Source organism: Aythya marila, assembly GCF_965140915.1.
Source record: "Aythya marila genome assembly, chromosome: 10".
NCBI classification, from domain to species: Eukaryota; Metazoa; Chordata; class Aves; order Anseriformes; family Anatidae; genus Aythya; species Aythya marila.
This window is the reverse complement of record NC_139051.1, coordinates 19,644,838-19,672,626: the sequence shown is the minus strand read 5'-3', so window position 1 is coordinate 19,672,626 and position 27,789 is coordinate 19,644,838. Positions and strand designations below refer to the sequence as shown.

Here is a 27,789-nt window from a genome sequence, read left to right as displayed (position 1 = left end):
TCGATGTTTAGGGGTTTTCAGAAAAACAAACAAACAAAAAACACATAATGGGGCGAGTATTTTACTCCTTTACATAATTTGTTTTTTGTTGTTGTTGGTTTTTTTTTTGTTTTGTTTTTGTTTTTTTTTTTTAAAAAGGGATCAGATATCAAGCCGCGTGGTTTTGAACACATATGTGAAGCTCTTTGTCACCCCACGTACAACCTCACAGCACTGTCTGTGGTATTTCCGACGTGAGTTACAGCCGATATATGAGGGCTTATTCTACGTGCCAACCTCTGCGGTGTGCCAGGAGCAAGGGGTGCTCCGTTTTTGCGCTGTCTGTGCAACCTTTGCGTCCTGCCAACGCCACCAACATTCCCAAGGACACAGTGGGTGGCTCCCTGCTGTCACAGCCACCAGAAGCGAAACCTGCCCCGGGCCCCCCCCCGAGGCTGGGCCGCCAGGGAGCGAAGCTCTGTGGTGGAGCTTCCGCCCTGGCGTCTGGAGCCAGAAGGAAAAAGAAAAAAAAAAAGAAAAAAAGAAAACCACCACCACAAGCGGGGGGAGCGGCCCCGCCGCCGCCTGGACCATGCTCTACAGGACATGTAAGTGAGGGGGGCTCAGGCAGTCCCAGCACATCTCCTCCTTGAACGCAGGGTGAGACTAGGTTGAAACCCGGGTTTTGTTCGTCTCTGCAGGGCTCTGGTCCCGTTCAGCTGGGGGAAAGTGGAGACTCATGTTGTGATTTAACAGTTAACGGATAGAATGAGGAAACGCGGCATGCTGACGCCACCATGGCAAGGGAAAGGCTTAGTAAATGAAGTAACTTGATAAATAAAGAAATCAGGCGGTTTCGCAGGGGGAAGCAGCGATCGCGTTGGAGATCAACTACCCAGGAAATGCATCTGCTGCCCTTGTACAAGCTGGGAAATGAAACTCAGTCAGGTCGCTTCATCTGGCTGCTAGGCTGGGGGGGGGGAGGAAGCCTGAGAGAAATCCCAGAGGTTGAGAAGCCAGATCAGCCCCGTGGTCCAGCTCGGCTGGCAGCAGGGAGCGAGGGCCTGGCCCAGGGCTGCTCTGTCTGTGACCATTTTGAAAATAAAGCACAATTTGCTTCACAGGCACAAGGGTTTCATTTAGCCCTCTGTGCCCAGCTTGTCCTGGCTGCTGGTCCTGAAAGCTGTGCTCCATTTCTGGCTGTGCTCTTTGAATGTCACGGGCCTGGCTGTGGGAGGGGACTCGGTGGCCGGATCCTGCCAAGGCCAGGCCCCAGCACGGGTGGTGTGTGTGTGGGACACGGCCGTGTCCCCCCCCAGCACCCCGCCGCCTGCCTCCTGTACCTGCCTTCCCAAAGCAACCTTCCTGGCGGTAAGGTTACAGCAGGCAGACGTGCCACGGGCATGAGGAGAAGCTTTATTTAACCCTTGATGCTTGCATCATTATCTGAGCCTGCAGGACAAAAATATCTCCAGGCAGTGTGTCAGTGTACGCTGCGGCACTCCTGAGCGGTTGCTTTGCACTTTCATTCCACAGCGCTCAGAAACACTGCCTGCTAAATATCATTTGTGTCAGAGGTTTCAGTCTGTGTCAGAGTAAGGCTACCAGGTTTTCAGGTCTGTGGTTTAGATGCTGGTAGTGACTCCAGGGACATTTTTGAGAAGAGCACAAACTGCAGTGAACTCACAGCTGTATAACACAGTCATAAAAGCAAACTTTCATCGTGCCATATGCCACTGCTTCTCAGTGCTCAGCAACGTCTATTGCTGTAATATTTTAATATACAGATGAAATTCGCTTAAAAATATGATGAGAGGAGCTATAAAAATGACAATTTCCTTTCCACAAGGTGCCTGTTTCTATTACTACATCAGGTTGCTACAAATGACTTTGATATGGGCATGATCAAGGTCTCTGTGTGCAATAATGATAAGTTAAAAACCTGTTTTCATGCTGTTCAGAAAATCTGGATTTCTGAGGGTGAACTGAATAAACTCAGGATGCTTATAGTCTATTCATCTTCCCAAGGGCAGGCACCATAACCATGTCACATTATTTTGTAATACTAAAACTTTTCCAAGGAGGTGGGTTTTTTTATTATTTTTTTTATTATTTTTTTTTCTCCTATATTATTACATTTTTTAAAGATAGGGAAGCTGCTTCAATTTGAAGTATGGAGGTATAGACCGAGACATTTTCAGGAGTAAATGTGGGGTCTTGGGTATCTCATTTGCTAATTAAGGTGGTTGTAACAGGCTGGCTTGCAAAAGCTCAGGGTTGCTGGCCAGGGGGATGTCCTGTGTTAGCCCCACAGAGACGAGGCTCAGAGGGTGCAGGTGTTGGATGTGATGCCGGGTGGGAGCCTCGCCCCCGGAGTGCTCCACCAGGGTGGAAATGCCAACCTGGCAGGGAAGGCCAGGCGCTGAGAACGAAGGCGAGAATATTGCAGAGCTCAGAGGTCTGGAGGAAGACTTGAGGACTGCCTGACCCTGCTAGGACAGCCCGGTATCCATCCCCACGCAGCTTCTCAGGGCTGGTGCCGGGTATGGCCCTTCCTCCCGCACACCGCCAAGTGGCAGCACTCGCAAACTTCCCGCAAAGGCTCTGTTTTACTCCACCTCTCCCCCTCCGTGGCCAGGCCTAGGCTTAGCTGAGCCGTCTCCTGCAGGGACGTGCAGCCGGCTGTGAGGAAAGTCCTCCCCGGTTCCTTTCGCAGCCCCTGCCTGCACTGTGGGCCTGAGCAGGCCGGGCATCAGGCTTCAGCACTGCAAGCTCGGTGGTGGAGCTGGGCCAAAATCTCACTGAAGGAACTGCGATCTGAACCCACAGAGGTCTCCAACGGGTCGAACCCAGCGCTGTTACTGGCTGACCCCTGCTTGCAGCCAGCACCAAGTGAGCGCAGCTCTCCTGACCCTGCCGGGGTCGCAGCTGGGACCCACAGGCCCATGCACTGCACTGGCCTCATTTTTAGACTTCACACAGCAAGTTAAAATCTGCTGCTGACACGTGCACCAAATACAGCTTCCAGTCAGTCTGGGAGCATGTAAACCTATATATATGTATATAAACCCAGACTTTCCATAGAGCACGCAGCCAAGCACTTCTGGAAGAAGCAAGGGACCAGCAGGCTGTGGAAGAGCAATGCAGGAAAGATCTGGATTCTTCCTGGGTCCCATCTAAATGTTCAGGTGTCTGCTCCCAAGACACTGCATCACCAAAAGCAAGGGCTGTATGTTTTATCATCTGTCTAACTAATCCCAGTACACTGCTATAACTTCCTCACCCATTAGGGTTTAAATGGCACAGACACACAACTTCTTACGGGCTAACCCTTCAGCTGTTTTTGTCTCTGTGGCCACCCATGCAAAGGTTTTGTTTCCAGTGCAAGGGTGTGTTGTGCTGCTCGGGAACTTGCTGTGTAACAGAACCAAGTTGTCTTAGTGAAAAGTGTCTTCTTAAGCCAGTGCCTGAAGATGCCCAGGGCTGTGCAGGGCAGCAGTGTGTTAACTGGGTGCCGTGTTTTCAACGTAAGTCATAATTATAAATCATGCCGTATCTTTACCATAGGAGAAAACAAACTTTTCTGTTAGAAAAATACCAGATATCATAGTTAAGAAACAAAACAAAACAAAAAAAAAAAAAAGTAAAAACATATTCCTTCATCACAATTGTCATTGGTCCCAGCCAACATGGGTTCATGAGGGGTAGGTCCTGCCTAACAAATTTGATTTCCTTTTATGACAAGATCACCTGTCTAGTCGATCAAGGGAAACCAGCTGATGTGATCTTTTTGGACTTCAGCAAGGCTTTTGACACAGTTTCCCATAGGATTCTACTGGACAAAATGTCCAGCATACAACTCAACAAAAACATCATACGATGGGTGAGCAATTGGCTGACGGGCAGGGCTCAAAGGGTTGTGGTTAATGGGGCCACATGAGGCTGGCGGACAGTCACTAGTGGGGTCCCTCAAGGCTCCATTTTAGGGCCAGTCCTCTTCAATGTCTTTATAAATGATTTGGATGTAGGACTAGAAGGTGTTCTGAGCAAATTTGCTGATGACACCAAACTTGGAGGAGTTGTGGACTCAGCTGAGGGTGGAAAGGCCTTGCAGAGAGATCTGGACAGATTGGAGAGCTGGGCGATCACCAACCACATGAAGTTTAACAAAAGCAAGTGCCAGGTCCTGCACCTGGGACGGGGCAACCCTAGCTATACATAGAGACTGGGCGATGAGACGCTGGAGAGCAGCCCTGCAGAGAGGGATCTGGGGGTTGTGGTTGACAGCAAGTTGAATATGAGCCAGCAGTGTGCCCTGGCAGCCAGGAGGGCCAACCGTGTCCTGGGGTGCATCAAGCACAGCATCGCTAGTAGGTCAAGGGAGGTGATTGTCCCGCTCTACTCTGCACTGGTGTGGCCTCACCTCGAGTACTGTGTGCAGCTCTGGGCACCGCAGTACAAAAAGGAGATTAAACTGTTGGAGAGTGTCCAGAGGAGGGCAACGAAGATGGTGAAGAGCCTAGAGGGGAAGACATATGAGGAGTGGCTGAGGGCACTGGGCCTGTTCAGCCTGGAGAAGAGGAGGCTGAGGGGAGACCTCATCGCTGCCTACAACTTCCTCGGGAGGGGGAGTGGAGAGGCAGGTGACCCATTCTCTGTAAACACCAGTGATAGGACCCTCGGGAATGGTGTTAAACTGAGGCAGGGGAAGTTTAGGCTGGACATCAGGAAGAGGTTCTTCACCGAGAGGGTGGTTGCACACTGGTACAGGCTCCCCAGGGACGTAGTCACTGCACCGAGCCTGTCTGAATTTAAAAAGTGTTTGGACTGTGCACTTGGTCTAAACTTTTGGGCAGACCTGTGCGGTGCCAGGAGTTGGACTTGCTGATCCTTATGGGTCGCTTCCAACTCGGGATGTTCTATGATTCTAATTCGCAAACATACGGTTCAGCCTTGCTTCTCCACAGCGTTTATATCTGGGAATATCATTTTGTCTCCACACCTTGCTGGGTAATTAAAGGTTTATGAAATTTTATGCTGACGGGAGCTTTTAAAGTACACAGAGTTCCTTGCACTTCCTTCCTCGGAAGCAAACACGCCCTTACTAATCGGATGCTTCGCTGCGCACTCCTCTGCCGCCGAGGGGAGCCGAGGGTCTCCTGGGACGGGGCTGAGGACCCGCGGGCTGGGCTCACCCCTCGCGGCCGCACCGCAGGAACGCGGGCTGCCCTTGCACACGACTGTCACACGGCTGGTGCGCGGTTGTCACACGGCTGTCACACACACACGGGGCTGTCAGGGCCGCCCGGGGGCGGGCCGGGGCGGGCGGCGCTGCCCAGCCCCGGGGCGGCCCCACCGCGCTCGGCAGCAGCAGGAAGGGCCGGGCCGGGCCGCTATGGCCGGTGAGGAACGGGAGGGAAGGGAAGGGGCTGGGGAAGGGGCTGGGGCTTCGGCCGGGCGGTGCACGGGGTGGGGGGCGCCGCCGCTCGCAGCGCAGCCCCGCGCCGGGCTGTGCTGGGTCATGCTGGGCTGTGCTGGGCTGTACTGGCTCATACTGGGCGCCCTGCGGCAGCACCCCGTTTTTGCCCTGTACCTCTCTCCGTGCCGCCCTGCTTCTGGGCTGCGCGTTTGTTTACCTGCCGCCGCGCGATCGGTCCCCGGCGCTGTCGGGTCCTAAAAACTTGAGATCCCGAGGCCGAGCCGCCCCCGGGTTTAATTTAATTCCGCGAGCCAAAACCAGCTCGTGAGTCACCGGGACGTGTGCGGCTGCTGGGCAGGGGCGGTCCGTGCTGCACAAGCCGGGGGCCGCGGGAGGTGCTCGCTGCACGCCGCGGGGCCGGACCGAGGCCGCCTGTTTCCCAGCTCCCTGTCAAGGTTTCGCTCCGGCACTTGGAGCAGGGAGCTTGCCTTGCAGTGCTGGCATCAGTTCTGCAGGTTTTACGGAGAGATGCGTGAGTTGTGCTGAGGGTTAGAGTCAGCAAATGGGATCAGGCGTGTGTGTGAAATTAAGCATATGTGTTTCTCCACCAAAAGCAGCGGGGCTGTAATGTATGTGGGCAAAAGAATTCCTCAGGGCAGAGTCACTTCCATACCAGATTTCACGCTAGAGCAGGCCGGCTGTGCAGTGCGCGATGACTGAAAGAAATCTGTCACTTACACCTGGTCCCAGCCTTCTGCTCAGTGAGACTGTGCCACTGCACCTGCAGGATGAGCTCTCCTGGTTACCTTAGAGCCCAATTACTTATTTTTCATACGAAGGTTGAAGGACCACGTAAAATAATGCCACATTCAAGTATAAAGAGCATTTTAACACTTCTTTGTTTTATCTTCTATTTTTAAAAGACGTCCAGATAAAGATAAGTTGTTGAAGTTGCTGTCAAGGCACTTACCTTGTGGTAGCAGTGGTGGCCTTGTGTAAGTGAAGCTTGGGAGAGAGGCAAGCTGTCTTCTAGCTCAATATCACCGATTCCAGACCAGAGGAGCAGACTAGTCCCTCCTCATCACGGGTACATTTGGTAACCAGTGTGATTTGATAATCTGGGTCCACTTCTCTGCAGCCAGATTCCCTCTTAAATCCTCAGCATGCCTTTCTTAGGTAGGCCCTTGAAAGGGGAAAGCCAACAACTAAATTAGAGTAAAAACTAACATTTCGTTGATTTTTCAGCTCTTTGCTGAGATGCTTTAACAGGGAGTTCGCATACATACATGCAAGTAGTTGGACCCACGCCTTGAGGTTTTAATTGTCAGATTGCCTTTGTGAGGTTTATGAAAATGATCGAGCAAGTTTTACAGGAAGTTGCGACTCGTGTTTACATTACCTAGCAGATACCATTAAGTTTCTAGAACTGATGTTCACAAATTATATGTGTTGTTATGAAGAACAGGAGAGATGTATTGGGGTTTTGCATCTGTTGCATTTAAATTTTTCTGCTTTATCTTGTCTGTTTGCTTGGTAAATTGAAGGAGGCTTTTAATGGGAAACCAAACAGAACACAGCACCATAAAAATATATAGTGGTGTAAGAGACAGTATCGTGAGTCCTTATGTAAATATTGGTGGAGGTGTTCATTGGAAATGGCTACCTGCCTGGCTTCAGGCAGCTGGCAGTGTTCAGGCTCCCTGGGCCCCTGCATGAATTAGAGCACAGAGCACAGTTAAGTGGCACATTGCTGTGAGGAATGACTGACCACAGGCATACAAATTTGAAATTCAGCCGTGGGGGTTTGTTTGTTTGTTTGTTTGTTTGTTTGTTTGTTTTACAGTGTTAAACGTAGGTGGCAATCTAAAATGCAATGTAAGGATGGTATGGCCACTGGGCCACGTGTTTTTTATCTGAAAGGGCAGCAAAAGTAGGTTATGAAAGAGAGTACACAAGGGGGGTGGAAGCAAAAATCCAGTTTGCTCTGTCCCATTTGTTGTTCCTTATGTACAAAACAATATGGGGTCTTCTAAGGAAAGAATAATTAAGCAGAATGAAAATTACAAAGCAGTTTATGACAGCGACCTGATAGCGACATGTTTGTGTTGTCAGTGCCAGCAGCTAGCAACACCATTTGGGGGGTGTTAAAATGTCTGGCCATGCCGTGGCACTGTAGCTGTGGTCAAGGTCCATGGTTTTGCTGCTTCAGGCTTCTGGGCAAGCACCAGCCAATAATGAGATGGTCCTTGCAATGCTGCGGTGGCTTCTGCTTAAAAACAGTCACCGTGGCATAGAGATTTAAGATTTTCTTTCCAATAGCTGTTGCCTCTTTGAGACAGTGAGATAAAGGGTGGGTATGTGAAATGTCCCAGACCACCAGCTCCTGGATTCCTAGAGCCTGAAAATGTGTTGGTAGTTTCACTGCAGGTGTGAAGCTAGCTGCTTTGGGCTTCTTTTATTTAAAAATGTAAGTGAAGGGTGTGTTCAGTACTGACAAGCATTGGTGAGACTGCTGTAGAGCACTGCCGTGCTGGGGCAGAACATGGCGGGTCACCGGGCTGCTGTGCTACAGCAGGGCCCAGCTGGCTGCCCCGGGCAGGGCCCAGTGGCCTGGGGACAAGCTGCCACTGGTGTCTGCTGGTGGCACTGGTGGGGACAGGAGGTGGCTGGGACAGGCCTGGGCACACTGGGCCACAGAGCAGCATGTGGGGTTTGGAATGCATGTGTGTGCTTTCCAGATAGCCTTATCACCTCAGGGCAGGGTGCCACGTCCCAGCCGCTAGCATCGGTGGGGTTTTGCTGGTGTGGAATTTATTATTGTTATTTATTTAATTTAGCAGCTGGAGCACAGTTCTGCACTGGTGGGTGGCCTCCGTGGGCGTTCTCTTTCCTGGTCTACCAGGAGCTTGAACACTGCCATTGCTCCTGTGGGCTGAGCAGAGACTTCTCGGTGTCCCAGGAGAGCTGGGGGGCTTCAGAAGAAGCCAGGGAGATGCTGGAGGTTACTTCTTGGTGTTGAACTGGTGTTGAGCTCAATAACCTCTCTGCAGAACATTTTAAACCTTGCACCCAGTCCTACATCCTGAAGTGAGGTGGTTTGGAGGTGATGGTACAGGTGGGTGAAGCGTCTTTGTGGGGCAGGAAGCAGGCCGCTTCAGAGGTAACTCTTGGAAATGGAGCAGCCCATGGGACTGGAAAAACATCCTGCAGGCACCTGAGCCAGACCTAGGGTTTGTCCTTGGCAGGCACAGAAAGCAATGTCTGCTAAGAGCGCTGTCTTGCTCTCTCCTCAAGCATTTTGTCTTAAACAGGAGGAAAATGGAGCCACTCCTGAAATCTCAGTGAGGCTTACGCTACGTAATGTAATCTGCGGTGCACAAGTGTGCAGGTTGCAGATGGCAGCAAAAAGCCTTTGATAAGACTGATGATGGTTCAGTGAGTGTGTGTAAATGAAAAGCACTGTGAGGACATGGAGTGCACCTGAGTGCTCAGAAAATGATCTCAGCTTAAATGTGATCATCAGCTGGTCACAATTAACTTCACAGGTGTAACTGCTTCTGATAGACCTCCTTGTGCTGCCTGCATGGGAATCTGTGCTGACAAGGCAGTAACGGGGCATGTGGGAACCAGAAGAGATGACACTTCAGTGCTGTTTTTATTTTACTAACTAGTATATATCCTGTTTGTTGGATCTTTGCCTTGCTTTTAGCACTTGTTGTCATTTGTTATTGAATGTCAAGGTGTTATTTGAAGTTTAATGGCTCTACTAGCTTGTAAGCCCCGGGTTCAAAATGTGTTTTTGTAAGCGTGCAGAATGTACAGAGTTGTTTGTGATGCTCAGAGACACTTCAGATCATGTAGCTGAGGCAGAGGAAGGAGGAGGAATCTGTCCTCACTGGGTGGCAAGGAGGAAGCAGGTGACATGGCATCTCATTCCCCAAAACCTATTGGCACAGACAGACAACTTGATGGTACCCTGGTGCCTGAGGCCCTGTTCGTGTTATGTCCCAGTCCTACCTGAGCCTGTCACGCATCCAGATGAGTGGATTTGAAGAGGAGAAGTTTGATTTCAGTCCTTTTGTTGAACTTAGTGCAACGAAACAGACTTGCTCAGCAAATGTGTCAGTGCACTGTGTTTCTAAACGCACACTGTAAGTCTGCCTTGGAAGAGAGAAGTGGGAAGGCTAGGAATTAGAAACATATGAAAATAATGTGTTTGTAATAAAAAGTAAGAATGTGACTCCAGTTCTGTTTTGCCTGTGGAATGCCGCTCTGTGCAGTATCAATAGCTGTGTTTTTGTTTGAGCAGGAGTGGCACTGGCAGCAGAGAAGTTGTTACTGCACAGTGATCACACTGGGAGGTTTTCCTGAGCTCTTTCCTGCAAATGCTGTTAGCGCTATACAAACACAGGAAAAGGACAGTGTAATTAAAAAAAAAAAAAAAAAAAAAGACAACTATGAAAGAGCAAGGGCTGTGCATAGGCACAGTGCATCATGCATTCATTTTCTGGCTTTCTCCTTAATTCTTCTGTTTGTCTTCTCTAAATCACAGGGCACAGAGAAGTGATGATGGTGTGTTTTCTGGTAGCCAAAATACCATAAAACCTGTGCATGTGCTTTAAGCAGGGGGAAGGTACTGTGCTTTTTTTTCCTTTTCTTTCCTTTTTTTTTTCTTCCTGTGCTGCTCGGGTGTGATGCGCTCAACTTTAGCAGTTTACATCGACCAGTGGACTTGGTAGAGCACACTTGCGCAGGTCAGACGTTAACACTTAAAACATTGTCACAGATGTTCCATTTCTGAATCTGATAAGGGCGCAGTAACCTGTGGAACCTGCCTGAACTTGTGTCTGTATTTTAGTATGGGCAATACACACTAATAGCTATAGGGAAAGCTATGCTCTAAGAGTGAAACTCCTGCAAAAGCCATTGCTGTCAAATTGGAAATGGTGCCTAAAACAATAGCAAGTGTGGATTTGTGTATTTGCAGAGGTCTGGATTAATATAAAAAGGTGTTTTATTGGAATGAGTATTTGAGTGTACACACACAGTGTCACAGTAAAAAAAAATAAAATAAAGTTACTGCTTTTGAATTCTCTTTCTCCCCTCTCCTGGGTGAGGTGGAATGCAAGGATTCCTTCTTTAAAAAAATTCATGGCCCTTTAACAGAGATTTGCTCCCAATGTTCCAGTTTTGTTTCAGTCTGGGCAGTTTATGCTGGGCACATGGCTGGCTTCTCCTGTTAGACAAAAGGCAGCACTAAACCCTTGGCAGGTTGGGTGACATTGGTGCCAAGTTGTCTCAGCCCTGTTGTGACTGTCTGGGCGAGCTTCCCTGCACCCCGTCCTGTACTGCCAGCCGCTGTCATCATCGGGTCCTAAGCAGCAGGCAAAGACCAGCACTGCTCTGTGTATTGGTATCAGCTGCTTACGTCCTTTGAAGCCAAATTAAGTCCTTTTACTGTGCTATGTAATAGAGAACATCTATGAAACACATTTACAGAAAAGTTAGTTTAAGATGTTATTTTTAAGCTCTGCAATCTGACTTTGTATTTATAAATGGCAGAAAATGTTCAGTGATTTAACAATATTAGGACCGAATGGATGCTCTCAATATGATTAGATATTGGTTAGTGCTTGACATCCAAATAATTTAGAGCCTTTGGAAAGAGAGGGCAGTACCAGTGACTAGCCAGGGGGTCAGGCTTGTGTAATTTTAATGGACAGGTCTTTGAAAGCATGTGGCTGTGTTACATATCCCTGATAGACAGTTTGGCTTTCAAAACTTATGTGATGGTAATAATTCTATTTTATGCATTTAACCACTGTTAGGAAAGTGGAATGTACAGGACTTAAAAATAGTTTGCTTACTGTGATTTTGCTTACTGTGATATTACTTACTGTGTCTTGTTCTTTGTGTTATTTTATTCTTAGATCAGTCGTATTGTCAGCGGCTGCAACATGACATGTATTTTCTTACAAGCAATAGCCGACTGAATGAGCAAGTGGTTGATAAAATTATCCTTCAGCTTAATAGAGTCTACCCCCAAATTCTCACCGATACAGAAGCAGAAAAGGTAACTTAATGAATTTTATTATCTCTCTGAATGTTGCATTGTTTTTCTGAGTGCTGTCTAGTGAGCCTTTCACACTAAAAAGCCCACATTCTTCAATATCTGCCTAGGCGTTCTTTCTCATCTTAATTTGCACTTATATTAGCAGTTCTTTCTGTAGTATTTCAGCACTTCGGGGATTAACAAATGTATCTTCAAACAGTGAAGTGCCAAGAAAACTTCTGTGTTAAGAAAATTCTATCCCTATTTTTCTCAACATAATACCCTCTGTTTTCTGTTGGTGGCAGCTCAAAGACTAGGTCAGGTACATGTGAGCTGAGTTGCTTCTTCACCTCATTGCTGTCTTCTATAATTGTTGGGGCTGAGAAGTGGATGGAGTTAGTAACATCTTCAGGAGGTCTAGCTGTACGTGGAGGAAGGCCTCCTTGAGCTATTAAAAACAGGTAGCTGTTTTTAGGGAGAAAGATCTTTTAAACCTGTGTAGACTGAAAGGCAGTTAAAAGCTGCCCAGATCCTCATTGTAACAGCTTGTACTTGCCCTCTACTGATTGCATTGTCTGCAGAAGGCTCAGAGTTTTGGCACATGAGTAGTTCTGCAATAGGAAAGCATAGATCTAATTCTTTCTCAGTCAAACTTTATGGGGATAAATAGTGATTTGGTGGTGGAGAACAGCGCTACGTCATCAGCTGAGCCAATCCAGCCACCAAGTTACGACAATCAGTATCATGTGCACAATTAAAGATGGTCTAATTTCCTCAAGGTCTTCAAAATAAATGAAAGAGGAATTTATGATTTTTTTTTTGATTGATTTCTACACTTAGCAAATAGTAACGAGCTACTTTCATGTAGGTCCAGGCAAGTTTCTGTCATCTCTGAGCATTTAGGAAGCTTACCATTCCTGATGTATCTATTTGACCTTGTGGAAATTTTGCCAGAATAAGGAGTGTTATATCAGATGCATTGTATTCCCATCCCCCTAGAGAATGAATTGATCCTAACTAAATGTACTGCAAATATTATCTACTGTACTGGTATGAAATCTAATGCTTTGCTGAGAATGACTTTGGACACTTTCCAAATAAGCTGAGATCAGTCTGATGTGTGTAAGGTACATATTTTCATTTTTCTTTGTAAGGTCTTCTAATATTCATCACATTTTAGAGTACAGAAAAAAAGAGCTTTCTTCTGCAGCTGCTTGCCGTCGTGCCTGAGTAATGAGAATTCATAAATGCTGCACTGGGTATGCAGCAGTTCTGGAAGCAATGAGATGTGTAATCTTGGGATGATGAACACTCCAATATTGGGACTAATATAAGTAGTATAAAATACCTTTTTGGGTGATCACTGCTAGGTATCTAAGGGAAAACCTGAAAACATGGCATTTGTTGGTATTTCCTATTTGCTGTCAGAATCAAATTGTGGAGTGGCAAGTACCACGTTAGTTTGAATACAGAGGAAACATCAAATGTGAAGTAGCTGTCACTTTATTGAGACAGCAAAAAAAAAAAAAAGAAAAGAAGGAAAGCAGAGGCAATATGCTCTCCAACAAGCAGTGCTGTCCAGATGGAGCTCAGGGTCTTGAAGAGTCCCAAGCATGTCCTTTTTAGGTTCCCCTAATTTTCTGGCCCATTGTTTTATCAAATGTAACATGAGCTCAATATCTTTATTTCTTGGCATATCGTGAAGTGATATAAGATTGTTCTCCAGCTGTTGTAGTCTCTCTTCTGATGAGTGCTTTTCTCTTACAGTTCAGGAATCCAAAGGCATCACTCCATACCAGGCTCTCATATCTGATAAAGCACCTTCAAAAGAAAGGAGACAGACACTGTCAAGAATTTTACAGAGCTCTACAGATCAATGCTGAACAGCTGTATAATGACCTGCCAAGCAGGAAAATCTTGAGTAAGTTGATTTGTACGTTGAATGAATTGTGGATTTCCTTATCCATGTATTATGAAATCTCATTTCAGATGATCTGTTCAGATTATTTACGTGTGTATATATATATATATATTTAATGTAAGGATTTCATCTGACTGGAATTTTAAAAAAGCAGTAAGGGATTTTGATTGCATAGCTCTTCTTGTTGGTGGGTTTTGGATGTCAAAAAATATTTGATAACCTAGAAATACGAGCACTCATGCTTGAAACGTTTTAAGTGCTACATGTAAGACAGCAGTATAGCTCATATGAGGGACAATTTCTCTCTTTGTAACATTGGCTCTTCATGGATTTTTTATTTCATCAGTGTTTACTCTTCTTCACAACAAGTCAGAGTATTAGAATAAAAAAACCTTCAATTTGTTAAGCTTAAAAACCCAGTGGCTAAGAAACTTGCCTTTATCTCAATCTGTAAATCACCCAGTTGTGTCTACTTTAAGATGAAGCAAACACTGCTAAATCATGTTTCATCCATGTACCTTTGCAATGCTGAACTACAATATTAGTCACTTAGGGCTCATTTTGTGCATCTGGCATGCCTGATTGATGTCCATAAAACTTCCCACCAAAAATATGTATATGTATACATGGACATAGTCCAGAAGGACTGAAGCCCAAACTTCAGATTTGACACTACACTGCAAAGAAGCTAAGTTCTTTAAGGAAAAGTATCAAGCCTGAATCACTGTATGTTGATTTTTCTTTTTTTTCCCTGCCTAGTGAACTGGAGAAAAGAACAATATTCAAAATGGATGGGAAATATGTTTAGGCCTCCAGCATGCTGAAATGACTTGAGCAGCTTGAGGGAAAGCTCCTGCATATGGGTTAGTGAAGGTGCAAAGGGACTGCAGTTTAAGAATTCCTTAAGAAATATCTAACAGTACTAATTTCTAACAGTACTAATGCTTCAACAGTCAGTTGATTCCAGTTATAAAATCTCCACAGTTATGTGCCAGAGGAAGTTTTAGTAACGTGGGTCAAACACTATTTAGATTCAAACTGTTTCATCAAAAGTTCCTAAGTCTAAAGAAACAAAAGACCAACAAGTAAATCTACTCTTTCTCTTATTTCTGGAGTATGGCATGCAACTGGCAGAAAAAAAAAAACAGGCAAAATTGTAATTACCTTTTAAGGTACATCATTGTCTAGTTTTGTTCAGCCTTCCTTTTTTGAAGGAAAAGGTTTGTGTCTGTGCAGCATAAACATAACAGCTGGTAGACTGCGCCACTTCACTGCCTGCACAGGAAGGCTGCAAAGCCCCCAACTCTCCAGATCCTATACCCAAACTCCCTTGAACGGGCCCATCCCTGCCTCAGAATCTCAGCTGAACATGAATCCCTATTGATTCAGCCTTGCAGCAGATCTAAGGCAGTGCTTTTGATCTGCTATTCACCTTGCAGCTGCCATGCCCTTTCAGAGAACAGGCTCTTGAATCAAATAGTCTTCGATCTATCACTTTTATCTGAGGTAGAGGTGAAGGGCGACAGGTTTTCCTGCCAGGCTGACTAGAAGGCTGCAGACAGCCTTTAGTAATTAAGAGCAACTTAAGAAGTCTTAGTGTAGTCACTAAGAATATAATTTCAAGCGTGTATTGATGTTTTAAGAATTTAAACTCTGTTAACGTTCAATAACTCTTATCTTCTACAAGCCATTTCTGAACATGGCTCTTACCTTATCTGTACACGTTTGCCGAGGCCTGACTACATGCCCTGTAGATGGTCTGAATTCAGCTGGGTACTAGAAACTGCACAGCTGTGCACAGGTTCATCAGTACCCATAAAACTCACATGGGTAGGTGTGCAGATGTTGAGCAGATGGCCCCTCACACTGCGTTGTGCTGTTGTCACACCTGGACAGACTAGCAGAGAGGAAGCTTGCACAGGGCCTCTGAGCAACTTTTTTTTGACTGTTAGCTAGAACATGAACATGCTCATCCCTGCCCCTTGGTTAATTCAGAGAGCTTTTCTCGAGGAGCCATGCAGGGTGAGGGCCTTCTCATGTTCAGACAGCACATAACAAGTACATGTGCTAAGGCTTCGTCAAAGCAAAAATAGCTGCTCATGGTTCTCCCAAGCTATTTATCTGCAATTGCATTATGTAGAGGGACTCCTAGTAACAGTTGTAAGTCATTAATACCCTGTGTCTTGGTACAATCTTATGTCACCATCCTCAGAGCGATGAGAACAATTTAAATAACTGAGTTAAATCAGTACTACATGGTGAGATTGTGCAGTTTCCTTGTATTGACCCAAGGAGGAAGTAAGGTGATAAGAGTGTTTGCATTAATGTGTTTGCTGCTTCTTACGAGTTCCGTAACTAAAACAAATGTCTGCATTCTGGATTGAAAGGCTGAAAAACATCTGTGCAGTATATTGAGCTAAAACCACATATGAATTAATTCTTCAGAAAAAGCTACTTTTTCAGTATAAGCTACAATTTCTCATTTCTGTGAACTTGAATCATTTTGATTACAGGCATTATCCTTCAGACCTCCAACATGTGCAACTTTTATGTTACTCATAGGAGTAGTCAAAAACATATTCTACAAAGGAGAACCTTTCAAAGACTTCTCTTTCATTACAAAAACAACTTCAGTATTTGTGCTAGAACAAGATTTCTTTTCTTTGCCTCAAGTATAATATTGCAAGTGAAATGTTTAGCAATGTCTCCTAATTCCCACTAGAGGGTGGAGAAGGCACACAACATGGACAAAGCTACTGAAGCCAAACAGGATTTCCATGTGACTCAGAAAATGGTTTTATTTCTCTCAAAGCTGACACGGATTAGAAAGATAAAGGATCAGCTCAGTTCAACCAAATGATAGCTTGGCAGAAGTGCAGAGTTGGCTGTGCTCTCCCGTGGAGTGCGGGGATTTCTTTACTAGAGTATCTAGAGAGGACGTCCCTCACAACAGGCAGGCTACGTAAGATTGCCATCGATGCAGAGCGCACCATGGAGGCTCTGCAGCAATCCTTTCTCCCCCAGTGTGACTCAAGCTCTGCAGAAAAGTGGTTCAGATGTTTCTGTTCTGCTTGAGTGCTGTGCTGTCACCCCCCCCGAGAGGGATGTTTGTAATGTGGGAGATGAGCGTTCGCAGTCTGGCTGAGGGCAGGTGTACAGAGCAGCTTTCCAGGACACCTCATGTAGCACCAAATTGTTGTGCAGGAGAACATCAGCTTAGACCTGTCTCAAATTCTGTCCTATTGACCATCAAATTTGAAACTCTGACTTTGTGCCTTTTTAAAAACAAACAAACAAACAAACAGAAAAACCTCTTGTCTACCAAGAAGTTTATGAAAGAAAAAAAAAAATCAGCTGCAGATCTCTGCCCAAAGCAGAGGTGGAGGCTCTGCTTCACCTCGTCTCTGTGCATGAATATGCAAGAAATGGGCAAAGAATCAGTCTGGGCTTGTTCTAGTAAAACAAAGATGCTGCTTAGATATTTTACTCCACAGCTGCTTTCTTAGTGTCCTCTCACCCATCCTGTTATGCTTTCAGACCATGTTTTTAGGAGAGCCTAAATGACTATTCTTCCTCAAGCCCTTCCAAAAGCTGTTCTGCAGTTATCCCTATATCTTACGTGTGCAGAGCGCTAACTTGGAGTAAACCTGCATGGGATGACTCTAAATAAAGGGAAAAAATAGCAACAGCACAACTTTCTTGTATTTCAGAAAAATAATTTTATCATAGAATCATAGATTCATAGAATATCCTGAGTTGGAAGGGACCCTCAAGGATCATCAAGTCCAACTCTTGACACCGCACAGGTCTACCCAAAAGTTCAGACCATGTGACTAAGTGCACAGTCCAATCTCTTCTTAAATTCAGACAGGCTCGGTGCAGTGACCACTTCCCTGGGGAGCCTGTTCCAGTGTGCAACCACCCTCTCTGTGAAGAACCCCCTCCTGACGTCCAGCCTAAATTTCCCCTGCCTCAGCTTAACCCCGTTCCCGCGGGTCCTGTCACTGGTGTTAATGGAGAAAAGGTCTCCTGCCTCTCGACACCCCCTTACGAGGAAGTTGTAGACTGTGATGAGGTCTCCCCTCAGCCTCCTCTTCTCCAGGCTGAACAGGCCCAGTGCCCTCAGCCACTCCTCATATGTCTTCCCCTCCAGGCCTTTCACCATCTTCGTAGCCCTCCTCTGGACACTCTCCAACAGTTTCATGTCCTTTTTATACTGTGGTGCCCAGAACTGCACACAGTACTCAAGGTGAGGCCGCACAGCACAGAGTAGAGTGGGACAATCACCTCCCTTGACCTACTAGCGATGCTGTGCTTGATGCACCCCAGGACACGGTTGGCCCTCCTGGCTGCCAGGGCACACTGCTGGCTCATATTCAACTTGCTGTCTACCACGACCCCCAGATCCCTCTCTTCTAGGCTGCTCTCCAGCGTCTCATCGCCCAGTCTGTACGTGCAGCCAGGGTTTCCCCGTCCCAGGTGCAGGACCCGGCACTTGCTCTTATTGAACTTCATGCGGTTGGTGATTGCCCAGCTCTCCAACCTATCCAGATCCCTCTGCAAGGCCTTTCCACCCTCATTCGAGTCCACAACTCCTCCAAGTTTGGTGTCATCAGCAAACTTGCTCAAAATACCTTCTATTCCTACATCCAGATCGTTTATAAAAATATTGAAAAGTACAGGCCCTAAAATGGAGCCTTGAGGGACCCCACTGGTGACCGCCCGCCAGCCTGACGCAGCCCCTTATAGCTGCTAACTCTTGAAAATCTTTTCTTAAGGTCAATCTCCTTTTCGACTTGATTTTGCAAAAAAAAAAAAAAAATGCTACCTAGAGGCAAAAATTATTTGTGCCAGATGTTAGCTCAAAGCACCTACAGATTTCAAAAAGAAGCTGTACAAGTATTTAGCTGAAAGCAGAATTTGGGTAAATAATCTGTGCCAAGCAGTTCGTTCTGAGTGCTTCATCTGCCAGATATATTCAAGCATGGAGATTTACTCAAGAACAGACCAGAAAGGATAGTGCTACATTAAATCAGAAGGTTGTTTTTTCAGATTAGCACATTCGTTGTTGGCTCACAAATATTTTGTATTTAGCACAATGAAAGATTCTGGCATTACGGAAGGATTAGCTCCTGCTTTTCTCACTTGGGAAACAATTTGAGTGTCGTAAAGTACTCATGTGCCAGTGGTTGTCAGTAGTTGTCCCTCATGTCTGAATGCCAGCACGGCTGTGTGTAATGTTACTTATGTGGCTAGAGCCTAACCAGATCAGAGGTGTTGCTGCAACCATTTATAGCTATTTATAGTGCATTCAAATGATGGTGTAACTCTGTCTTTTGATCAAAATATATCCAGGTTTAACTGTAGCAATGATTTATTTTGGGAGGGGCTAATATTTGCTGTCAAAAAATGATATTTTTCTGAAATGTGGTATTTTGCAGAATTTAGCATGTGCTGATTATGTTTGTGTGTTTGCTTGAGCTGAGTACTAACTTGTGATGTATTGCTTTTATTTCTAGAAACCACAGATTCCACAGAGATAGACTCTGAGATGGAGAAATGTATGCTAAATGACAGGGGTAAATAAATGCATACATTGTCACTTTATGGAATGGCTTTTCAGATTATGATGCAATTTATTTTATCATGTAACTTGCATTTCATGTAACAAATTGCTTGTTTTATGATATCTTTACTGTCACCATTTAAATGGAATTAATGGAGGAAAGCATACTGAGCTGCTGTTGAGGAAAACAGTGCCAGGAAATTCAAGAGACCGTAGAGTTTAATCAATATTCACAATGGTATTTTACTTGCTTTGTTTTAGCTAAACTCTTCATTTCCTATGATTTGTTCAGGGCTTGAATAGGAAGGGCTATTCAGCTGCTGCTGCTGTGGCTTTGCACAAGGCCATCAATTTTTCTGTATAGCTTTCAAATTTTTTGATTTTTTTAAAGCTTTCAATTTAAGTGCAAATCATTTAAAAAGAAAGACAGGAAAATAAGCAAGGATGAAGTTAACTATATTTTCCTTAGGGAAACGTGTTTTTTTTCTCTTGCTTTTTTTGATGCCCAGATTACAGAGAGGCATATATTTTTTATTCACAGAAAGATATTTTGGAAAGAAATTGAAAAGCTGAAGAAACTGAAAGAAAGATGAATTTTTTGAAATTCATAATGAACTCGTATCATTTAAGTTTTAGTTGATGTTTTATATAGAAATTTGCATTCAATTATGGGATATTAAAAGCACCTTATACGAAATGTGCTTTTTTGGCAGTTTCCCTCCTAATAGAAGACTGAAACAAAGGGCAGAAACACAGTTTAGTTCGACGTATATTTGTGTGTCACTTCTTTGAATATTTAACCAATTTGCTGTTCAGGTTTTTGTTCACACTGCTATTGCTGATTGCAGCATAATAGGAAGATCAGACAAGGTTCTCAGAAATAAGAAAATGAAATAATTTCTCTTCTTCCTCACGCTGATGAAAGAGCCACCATCAGACTGGAGGTTATTCAGCTACTAGTGACCCTCTTAGGGAGGTTACATCTGAAAGAGCAACCAAGTTGTTGCTCCACTGCTGTTTCTTTAATGTCCATGTCCATGTGATTGGCTCCCACTGATTTGTTAGTCTAGCGTATGTTTTTCCTTAAATTGATAGGTGTAGTTTAATTCATAGGGAAGTCATAAATATAAATAGAATATTAGATGATAAAGAAGCTGATATAAATATTTGTGAGGCTTTTGTATATGGATAAGTATGAATTAGAAAGGTTTTATTGAACATCAGCATTAAGCTGCATGTAATTCCAGGCAGACGCATTAAAGCAGTGTTTCTAGTGAGAGGTTTGAGGTATGCGTGTGGCTCTGTACTTCAGAATTGTAAACAGGAACAAGAATATTTGTTTTTGTTATGAAAGCATAATTTGTGAATAGCTGTATATATAATTGCATGCAGTCCCTTCCTGCTACATTTTATATGAATGTGTGCATAGGTGCTATTAAAATAAATGAGACATACAGCTACAGGAATAAAGTAAGTCCTGTGTACTAGTTGCAATCAAGGAAACTGAACTGATGGCTGGCACTGAATGGGCTTCTGGCATTGGTTCTGTTTTCCTTCTGTAGCATTAGTTATTTTTACAGGGCCTGATTCTGCACGCTTCTTACAAAAAGATGACTTTGCATGATTGAACCCAGTGGAACTTGAGCGTGCTGCCTCCACAGCAGGATTCAGGGAGAGTAGCAGTTTGTTTAGGGAAAAAGGAGATAGGCACAAGGCAAAAAATGGGATAAAACAAAACCCTGAAGCCTTGCTTGTAAGGGACTGCAATCTCATGTGCTGTATTTTCTCAGTACTCTTACCCCATGGGCAGTACATTGACCCAATGGAGTAAAACACTACATTATGTGGGTGAGGTCCCAGTAATCTGGTTAGCATTTTGTTGTAGTGTTTAAAGGTGTTTTTGCTAAGTTTCATACTAAGAAAACACCTAAGGAAGCTCTCACTTCGGTTTAGTAGAATACAGTTATGCAAACAGAGGCAAACAGTGAATGATGTCAAAGCAACTAGTAAAAATTAATTATGGTGTAGTAGATGTACTTCATAGTAGGTTAGGTACAGCACATACATAATTGTGAATGTGCTAGCTTCATTTGAATACACTTAGTTATGCATATTAAAAGCAATTGATGATTTAGGAACTGAGATAAACTTCCACTGCTCTGCTCTGTCCTAATGGGTTCCCTTTTTCGTTTTCTCTAGGTCCAGTGTTTTTCCTCACTTGTTTTAGCGTGGCTGCAGGATTTGCATTGTTTTGGTATTGCTCTCACTCAGGTAATGTACCTCGGTGTTTTTTCTCTCTTTTGCCTTACTTTAGCACGTGACTGGGGAGAGCGGTGTGCTTCTTGATCTAACATGGCTTACTTAATAGAGCGGGTCAAGGTGTCATCATTCATTAATGAGGTTAGGATACAAATTGCACTTCAGACATGCAGAGGTATAAATAATGGATAGGTTGCCTACAGAAGATGCCGCAAGTAGGGGCCCTTTTTAAAGGCAGCAGCCATGTGAGCTCCTGTTGCTATAGCAATGGGTCATGATTCCCAGCAGCCATGAGGCAGAGGCAGGAAAGCAGCCCCAAACCTCCTGGCTCCCACACCTTCTGGAGCTGTTGAAGCACAACCGGTTCCAGGGCTATGGGTCTCTGCTTGATTGCTGAGCCCAAACAGCTACAGCATCACCTCTGCTGCTGGCTCTGGGTTTTGCTCTCCCTGCTGTCTGCTCCGTAACAGCTGGCCAGGGCAGGTACCTGCTCGGCTTCCCAGCCCTGCCTCTGCTCTCCCAGCGCTGCTGTGAGGGTGGCGACCCTTAGCAGGAAGGGCACTGGCATGTCCCAGTGGGTCAGCTGCAGGGAACCAGCGAGTCAGCACCAGCAGGAGCGGGCAGCTGGCTCAGCGGGATTGCTTCCTCTTGGCCTTCACGTGCTGGGGGAAGTGCCATCTCTACAGGGTGGGTGGGGATCAGAGCCCAAACTTCATTTTAGATTAATGCCTTCTGGTCCTTACACCTTGGTCACAGCAGTCATATTTGGGCATTGTCATTTTCTTTTTTTTTTTTCTTTTTTCTGGAGCTGTGGGCTGCTATCCCTGATCTGTAGCACAGGCTCTTGGATGTTTTGGGTGATGTCTGGGCTGTTACACTTTGCTCCCAGATCAGTCCCTCAGCTGGACTTTCCACAGAGTCAGGGTTTAAGATTAACAGAGAACCATTAGACCTTTGAGGTTAACTCTTGTGCTTCCTTAGCTGCCATCACCTTCCTTCATCGGGTTCAGTCATCAGCATTTTACAGACGCATTTTCAGAAGATCATTCATGGACCAGTCAAAAAAAAACAAAAAAACAAACAGGATCCATCACGTCCCTTGATCCCAGTTAATTGTCCAGAGTATTAGAAGTGTGTATCTTACAAAGTTGTTTTCAGCTCCAGCTGAAAATTTATTACGCCTTTCTCTACCAGATTAGAGCCCTTAATCCCTTGTTTCTGTGCCAATTGACACTTCATGTTGTCTCCCTGTGGAGGTGCTGGTGCCTCGATGACTTGAGCGACTCTGTAAAATAAGCTGCTAAAGCTCTCCAAGTCTTTTTTCCAAGGCTCTTTTATCCAGTTCTTGTTACTCTTTTGTATCTGTGCAGAGTCGCAATGCCCCCTGTGTAACAGGACCACCAGACCTGGATGTGACATTCCACACTCACACCACCCTCATATCCAAGGCCATGCTCAAGTGCAAAACTGCCTCCTTACCTAGCTCAGTAGCCTCCTATTTGTGTGCCTGGGACTGCAGCAGTCCTCACATTCATCATTATCCTGTCTTGGCTGTTGATGCATACAATATTGAAGGAAACAGGCTTTCCTCTAGAGTAATTTTTGTATTGATTTTTATTTTTCCTAGATGCTGCGCACTAGCTAGAATGAAATTTAACTGTGTTCATGTTCTCTCTTTCCTCCCATCTTCATTTCTGTTTTAGATACGAAAGTCATAGGAAGAGCCAGGAGAATCTTGGGCTTTTCTCCTATTATCATAGGAAGACATGTTAGAAATATTTGTATGTTGTATTTGGAAGACATATCAAGAAATTAAGGAAAAGCTGCCTCTTCACTTAGACATCTGTACAGTGTATCTGCCAAGGGAAGACAACGGTGCATGAATATTAATGTACTATACTCTCATACCAAAGATTTTATTAACTAGCTTCATCAATAATTGTGTTGCCTGAAGATGTATTCAGAATTTCAGCTATATATGTCCTTCCTTATGGGAATGGACCATTTATTTTTGTAAACGCTTATTTTAAAATATTTATCATTTGGATAAAAGTATTTTTAATACAAGCTATAAAATTATATCCTAACTGATCATGGGTCTTAAGCCATATTTTGCATATATGTTTTTTGTACTGGAATGAAGGAACGTAACTGTTTAAAGAATGCTACACTGTCTTTTATGATAATTAATTTAAGAAAAGCACTTAAAAACACACCACACACACTCAAAGCCTTACTAAGAAATGGATTTCCATCTCTGGATTGTCTGTTTTGTCTAGATCCTTTATCCTTACTACCTGAGCTCAGGTACCTACTGGTACCTACAGAGCTTTTCAGTGCCAGTTACCTTTGTGTATGCCTAATCCTTGCCATGTTTTCTAATCCTGTTTGTGCCTCACCACACCTGCCTTGTTCGTGCTCATGTTGAGCTGTTCATCATGGTTTAAATGCACTGGAACTCCTGCAGGCTAGTGCCCAGCCCGTGGAGGGTCCTGGGGACTGGAATGTCTGATCTGAAGCACTTGAAACTACTAAGATTTTTCAGAGTTAGCTTTGTCTGTACCAGTGAGGTGTTTTGGGGACTGTACATCCAAGAAACTGGAGTAATCCACAGTATTTTGCAGGGACTTAGTATTGTGACTTTTTTAATGGCCAAAAATGTGTATATGTACTTGAAGAGCCTGCGATTGTTCATAATGTTGTTTTATGTGTTTTTTGTCTAGAAGATGAAACCTGAAAAACCTGCAGAACCCATTTTCAGCATACAGAGTAAAACAAAAATTCTTGAGGGAGGTTCAGGGAGTCAGGGCTGCAAATGAAGTATCTGGGTTTTCTTAGCTTTTGGAAACCTAACCAAGCTCCTGCCTAGCTCAGTACAAATGGTTGTGAGAAGTGACATTATCAGTGGGTAGTTCTTCCATGGCCTGTTCAAGTACATGAAGAACCTGGGGTGACTGTTTCCCTGTACTTGGTGAGAAAGATACTTTGTGGCTCCTCTTTCACTGGAATGCAACTTCCGAATCAAATTGAAAGCCGTTAGAATTTCACATGGGATCCTTCAGTGCATGGTAACTTGTGATGTTGCTGCATCTTATTCAAGTGACAGAGCTTTTGGAGAAATGAAGTCATTTGAAGTGGATTTCTCAAAACATCCAGACCAAAGATTGTCTTCCAGCTTTAAACTTTATGCTATAAAAATGCCATCATATTCTCCAGGGCAAATTATCTTGTAGTAACTGTATTTCTTTCCAGCACAATACTCACCAGATGTTGTAGCAGGAGTGTATTCCAGAGGAGGAAGTGGGTACAGGGCCAAATTTCTAAATAAAAGACCCATGGAGTATTTTCAGGAAATGTCTGAGTGATGAAAAAGGGCTCAAAGCTCCCCAGTTTTTACTGTTGTGACGGAATGTTTTAACCTACTACTTTGCAGTGACTGAGGCAAGAGCCAACCTCAAGTAAGAGTAGCCGCAGTCTGCAGTAGGCAAAATCTTGACAGTGCATCCTGATGGTCATCACTGCAGTGACTGCAGCTCACCTGAAACACCCAGGTGAAATGAAATGGGCTGCAGCCTGGTTGTGGTACTGCTGCAAGCATGCTGCAAGTCAGCACCAGCTACCTGGCTAAGCATTCCTTCTGACCCTCTGGGGACAGGTGAGCCAAGCTGAGCTCCTGGCTGCGGGGTTTCTGCTGCTGCCGGCACCTGAAGCAGCTGCTCTGGAGCTGGCCTGGATATTTTTACACAGCTGCAGCCACTCCTTTGCAGAGCTGGTGTTTCAGTAACAGCTCCCCTGGGGTAACTGTGCAGCTCTCAGCAGAGCAGTGGTTTGTATAGACAGACATACTCCAAGATCAGCAGCGGGCCATGGGATGTTATAAACACTTAATGGCCTGATTGGTGCAGCGTAAAATCTGAAATGATACAAATACCAGGCAAACAAAATAACACCCAGCAGAGCAGTTTATTTCGACTTCTTTTCCCCTGCCTCCATCCCACCATCTCTTGTGTCTGCTCAATCTAATCTCCATGGGGAATCTTATTAGGGAGAGAACAGTGACAGAGCTGAGTGTTTCCTATAGCGTTGCCGAACAGCTCTGCTTTGGGCACACCGCAAGGCTCTGCTGCCTGTGTTACACCATGAGCTGTTGCTGTGCTGCCTTCCATCTTGGGAAGGGCTTTATTAAGGTCTGTTGTTTCCACTGTGCCTTGCCTTCTGTTAAAAGTGACAACAGGTGGATTTTCTCCAGCAAACCATCTCTGATTTATAGCATTTGGAATGAATTGTTACTCTCCCCACTCCTGATTAAATCCTATATCAACCCCTTTTTAAGGGACTAGAAAAAATACTTCTGACCTCCAAGGAGGCTTTAAATCCTTGCCTTGAAGCCAACTTCGAAACCTCATTAGAAGAAGCATATTCCATTTTACATGAAAAACATTATTTGAAATAATGGCAACAGTCACACCTCATTTTAAAGCAAAACCAGAAGTCTCATTGCTGCTAGGCAGATTCCTTCTGCTTAGGTCATTTACCACGTTACCCTTAGAATAACAGGTTGCAAATTGTTGTGATCTGTTACTGACACCTGCAGAAGCTGTCGGTGCCTTGCTTAACCTGAAGGTGAGACCCTGCTGTGCTTGCTGGTTCGAGGATGCCCAGCAATGCCAGGAGCCCTCCCAAGTCCAAACTGCCCCAGGAGCACAGCAGCTGTGCAGCAGCACATGGTCCTCCCAGATCATTACACCAAGGGGCTTTCTTGAGCCTCTGAAACCATAGGGAGTAGGAAGGCTTACTGAAGGCTCTGGCTGTATTTCTTTTTGAGGTTGCTTGAGATAAAGATGCCTCTCAGGAAAAAAATTCCAGGACAAGCTATCCCCAGGGCTAGGGCTGGGAGGAGGGAGGAAAAACAAGCTCAGATTCATCCCACTGTTGTTGGTGACAGAACCTGACAGCAAAGAATGGAAAATAATCTGTTCCTTTATCAGCGCTAGTTTTTAATTTAAAAAGTGAGGGTAGCTATAAAGCTGTCGTGTGCAGAGGCTTGTGCAATATGCAGTCTCCAGAGAAAGCAATGACTAGGCTCCTTTCCTTCCCTTTCCCTGCACCATCATAGTCCTTAAAAAGGCTTAAAGAAGTTGGGCAGAACTTCAGTGGGTGTTTTGTACTTCTCTGGGGTAGAACAGAGCATTGCAGGCGAGCCTGTTGGGAGACATTCTTTTTCTCTGAAAATTTTTCTTTCAGGAACAAATGCCAAGGTTTAATACGCTTCTCCACAAGTGTGTCTGTGCAGCAAACGCAGACAAATGAAGTGATAATTCTGTATTTGGGTCCCGGAGGAAGCACGTATATACCTGCTTGGGAGTCAGGTCCTTCTAGGCAGGCAGTGTTATTTACTTCAAAATAAATTCGGTAGGGTTCTGGATGAGCCTGCCAGCTGCAAATTTTCAGCTTCCCTGTCGAGAACAGCTTGGCATTTATGGCTGAAGATGCACTGGTGCTGAGGAGCACGCCTAGCTGCCTGTGCAGGGAACTTGGCCTGGCTGTGTGCAATTCAGTAGGTGGCTGAGCGTGCAGAGGATGGAGGCCGTTCTTGTCAATGTCATGATAAACATACACTAGACATAGAGGAGCTAATAAAAAGCAGCCATGTTTTCCACTTACCTTGTCTCACCTTGTGCTACTCTGGTTGAAGCTGAAAAATGTTTGCATTAGCAGCATCAAGGGCTAAGGTGCCAAGCAGCTATGAGGTCAGCAATCCTCATCTGGAGGGCTGAACACAGCGCTCAGGGAAAAGATGGTCAAGACGAAGTGTGGCCACCAAAGTGTGGGAGCGTGCAGGATATCAAGCAGCACCAGCATGTGCTGTGCTGTGCGGCCCTGCCTCCTGCAAGGCTGATACCTAGCCAAAAGTCATCATTTTTCCCTGCTTTTTCACGTGAAGGGGCTTTCTGATTTTAAGTAAAGCTGAACTCTGATTGTCCTGTCCGTAGTGCCTGGGGTCCCTAGGTTCCAGCAGGAGAGCTAGGTGGTGTTGCAGCCCCCGAGCAGCGAGCAGGCTGCTGGCCCCAGCACCCTGAATGGCTGAGGCAGGCTGGCTGGGCCGTCTGCTTCCGAAGGGCTGGGAAGCGAAGTGACAGATCATACTGTGAATTTGCACAGCTCCATTTAAAGACAGCCTGCTATTTAAAGTACTTCAGTGGAGGATGGTGTGCCTGCAAGTGAGAGCTATAATGAAGTGATGATTCACTCCAGGGCATGCAGGGCTACTTGATAGCTGTTGCCTGCAGTGTTGGAAGCTGCTGAGGCAAAGTTACCTTTCTTCCTTCTTTCATTTGTGATTTTTTTTTCTCATACTGTAATAAATTAAAAACATTAAAACATTTGGTCAATGACTGCCGTTGTGGATGCTTTTCACTGCTGTTGTGCATACACAAACATTAGCCCAGAAAAATGACTTGCCTTAACTGTGTAATCAGCGTTGCTGTTACACAAAGTAATGAAAACAGTTTGCTGCACTTCACAGGGTCTGTCTTTGTAATCATTTATCCTCACATATGTTTTCTTTAATTCTATACAAATTAATGGCATTT

At 44.9% G+C, this 27,789-nt stretch overlaps 1 protein-coding gene across 5 annotated transcripts; it reads left to right on the top strand.

The window, feature by feature from the left end:
• Positions 1-27,591, top strand: CARD19 (caspase recruitment domain family member 19). 5 transcript variants are annotated; one of them, XM_082768064.1, is made up of 7 exons: positions 1-587; positions 9,951-10,031; positions 11,329-11,471; positions 13,218-13,371; positions 18,891-18,950; positions 21,137-21,208; positions 22,900-27,591. In XM_082768064.1, the coding sequence occupies exons 2-7, from the start codon at positions 10,010-10,012 to the stop codon at positions 23,010-23,012; spliced, it is 564 nt and encodes a 187-aa protein (XP_082624190.1). In that variant the 5' UTR covers positions 1-587; positions 9,951-10,009; the 3' UTR covers positions 23,013-27,591. The 5 variants fall into 5 exon arrangements, with proteins under 5 accessions (XP_082624190.1, XP_082624188.1, XP_082624189.1 ...); XM_082768065.1 differs by lacking the exon at positions 1-587 and adding an exon at positions 5,302-5,381; XM_082768062.1 differs by lacking the exon at positions 9,951-10,031 and having other exon boundaries at positions 4-587.
• The last annotated feature ends 198 nt before the right edge of the window (positions 27,592-27,789 follow it).

Bases quoted from the DNA above. Each gene is read 5' to 3' on its own strand.
- CARD19 (XM_082768064.1), top strand. From the start codon at position 10,010: ATGTGCTTTAAGCAGGGGGAAG. The intron at 10,032-11,328 runs GTACTGTGCTTT...TTTTATTCTTAG, and splicing joins GTGCTTTAAGCAGGGGGAAG to ATCAGTCGTATTGTCAGCGG. The intron at 11,472-13,217 runs GTAACTTAATGA...TTTCTCTTACAG, and splicing joins CCGATACAGAAGCAGAAAAG to TTCAGGAATCCAAAGGCATC.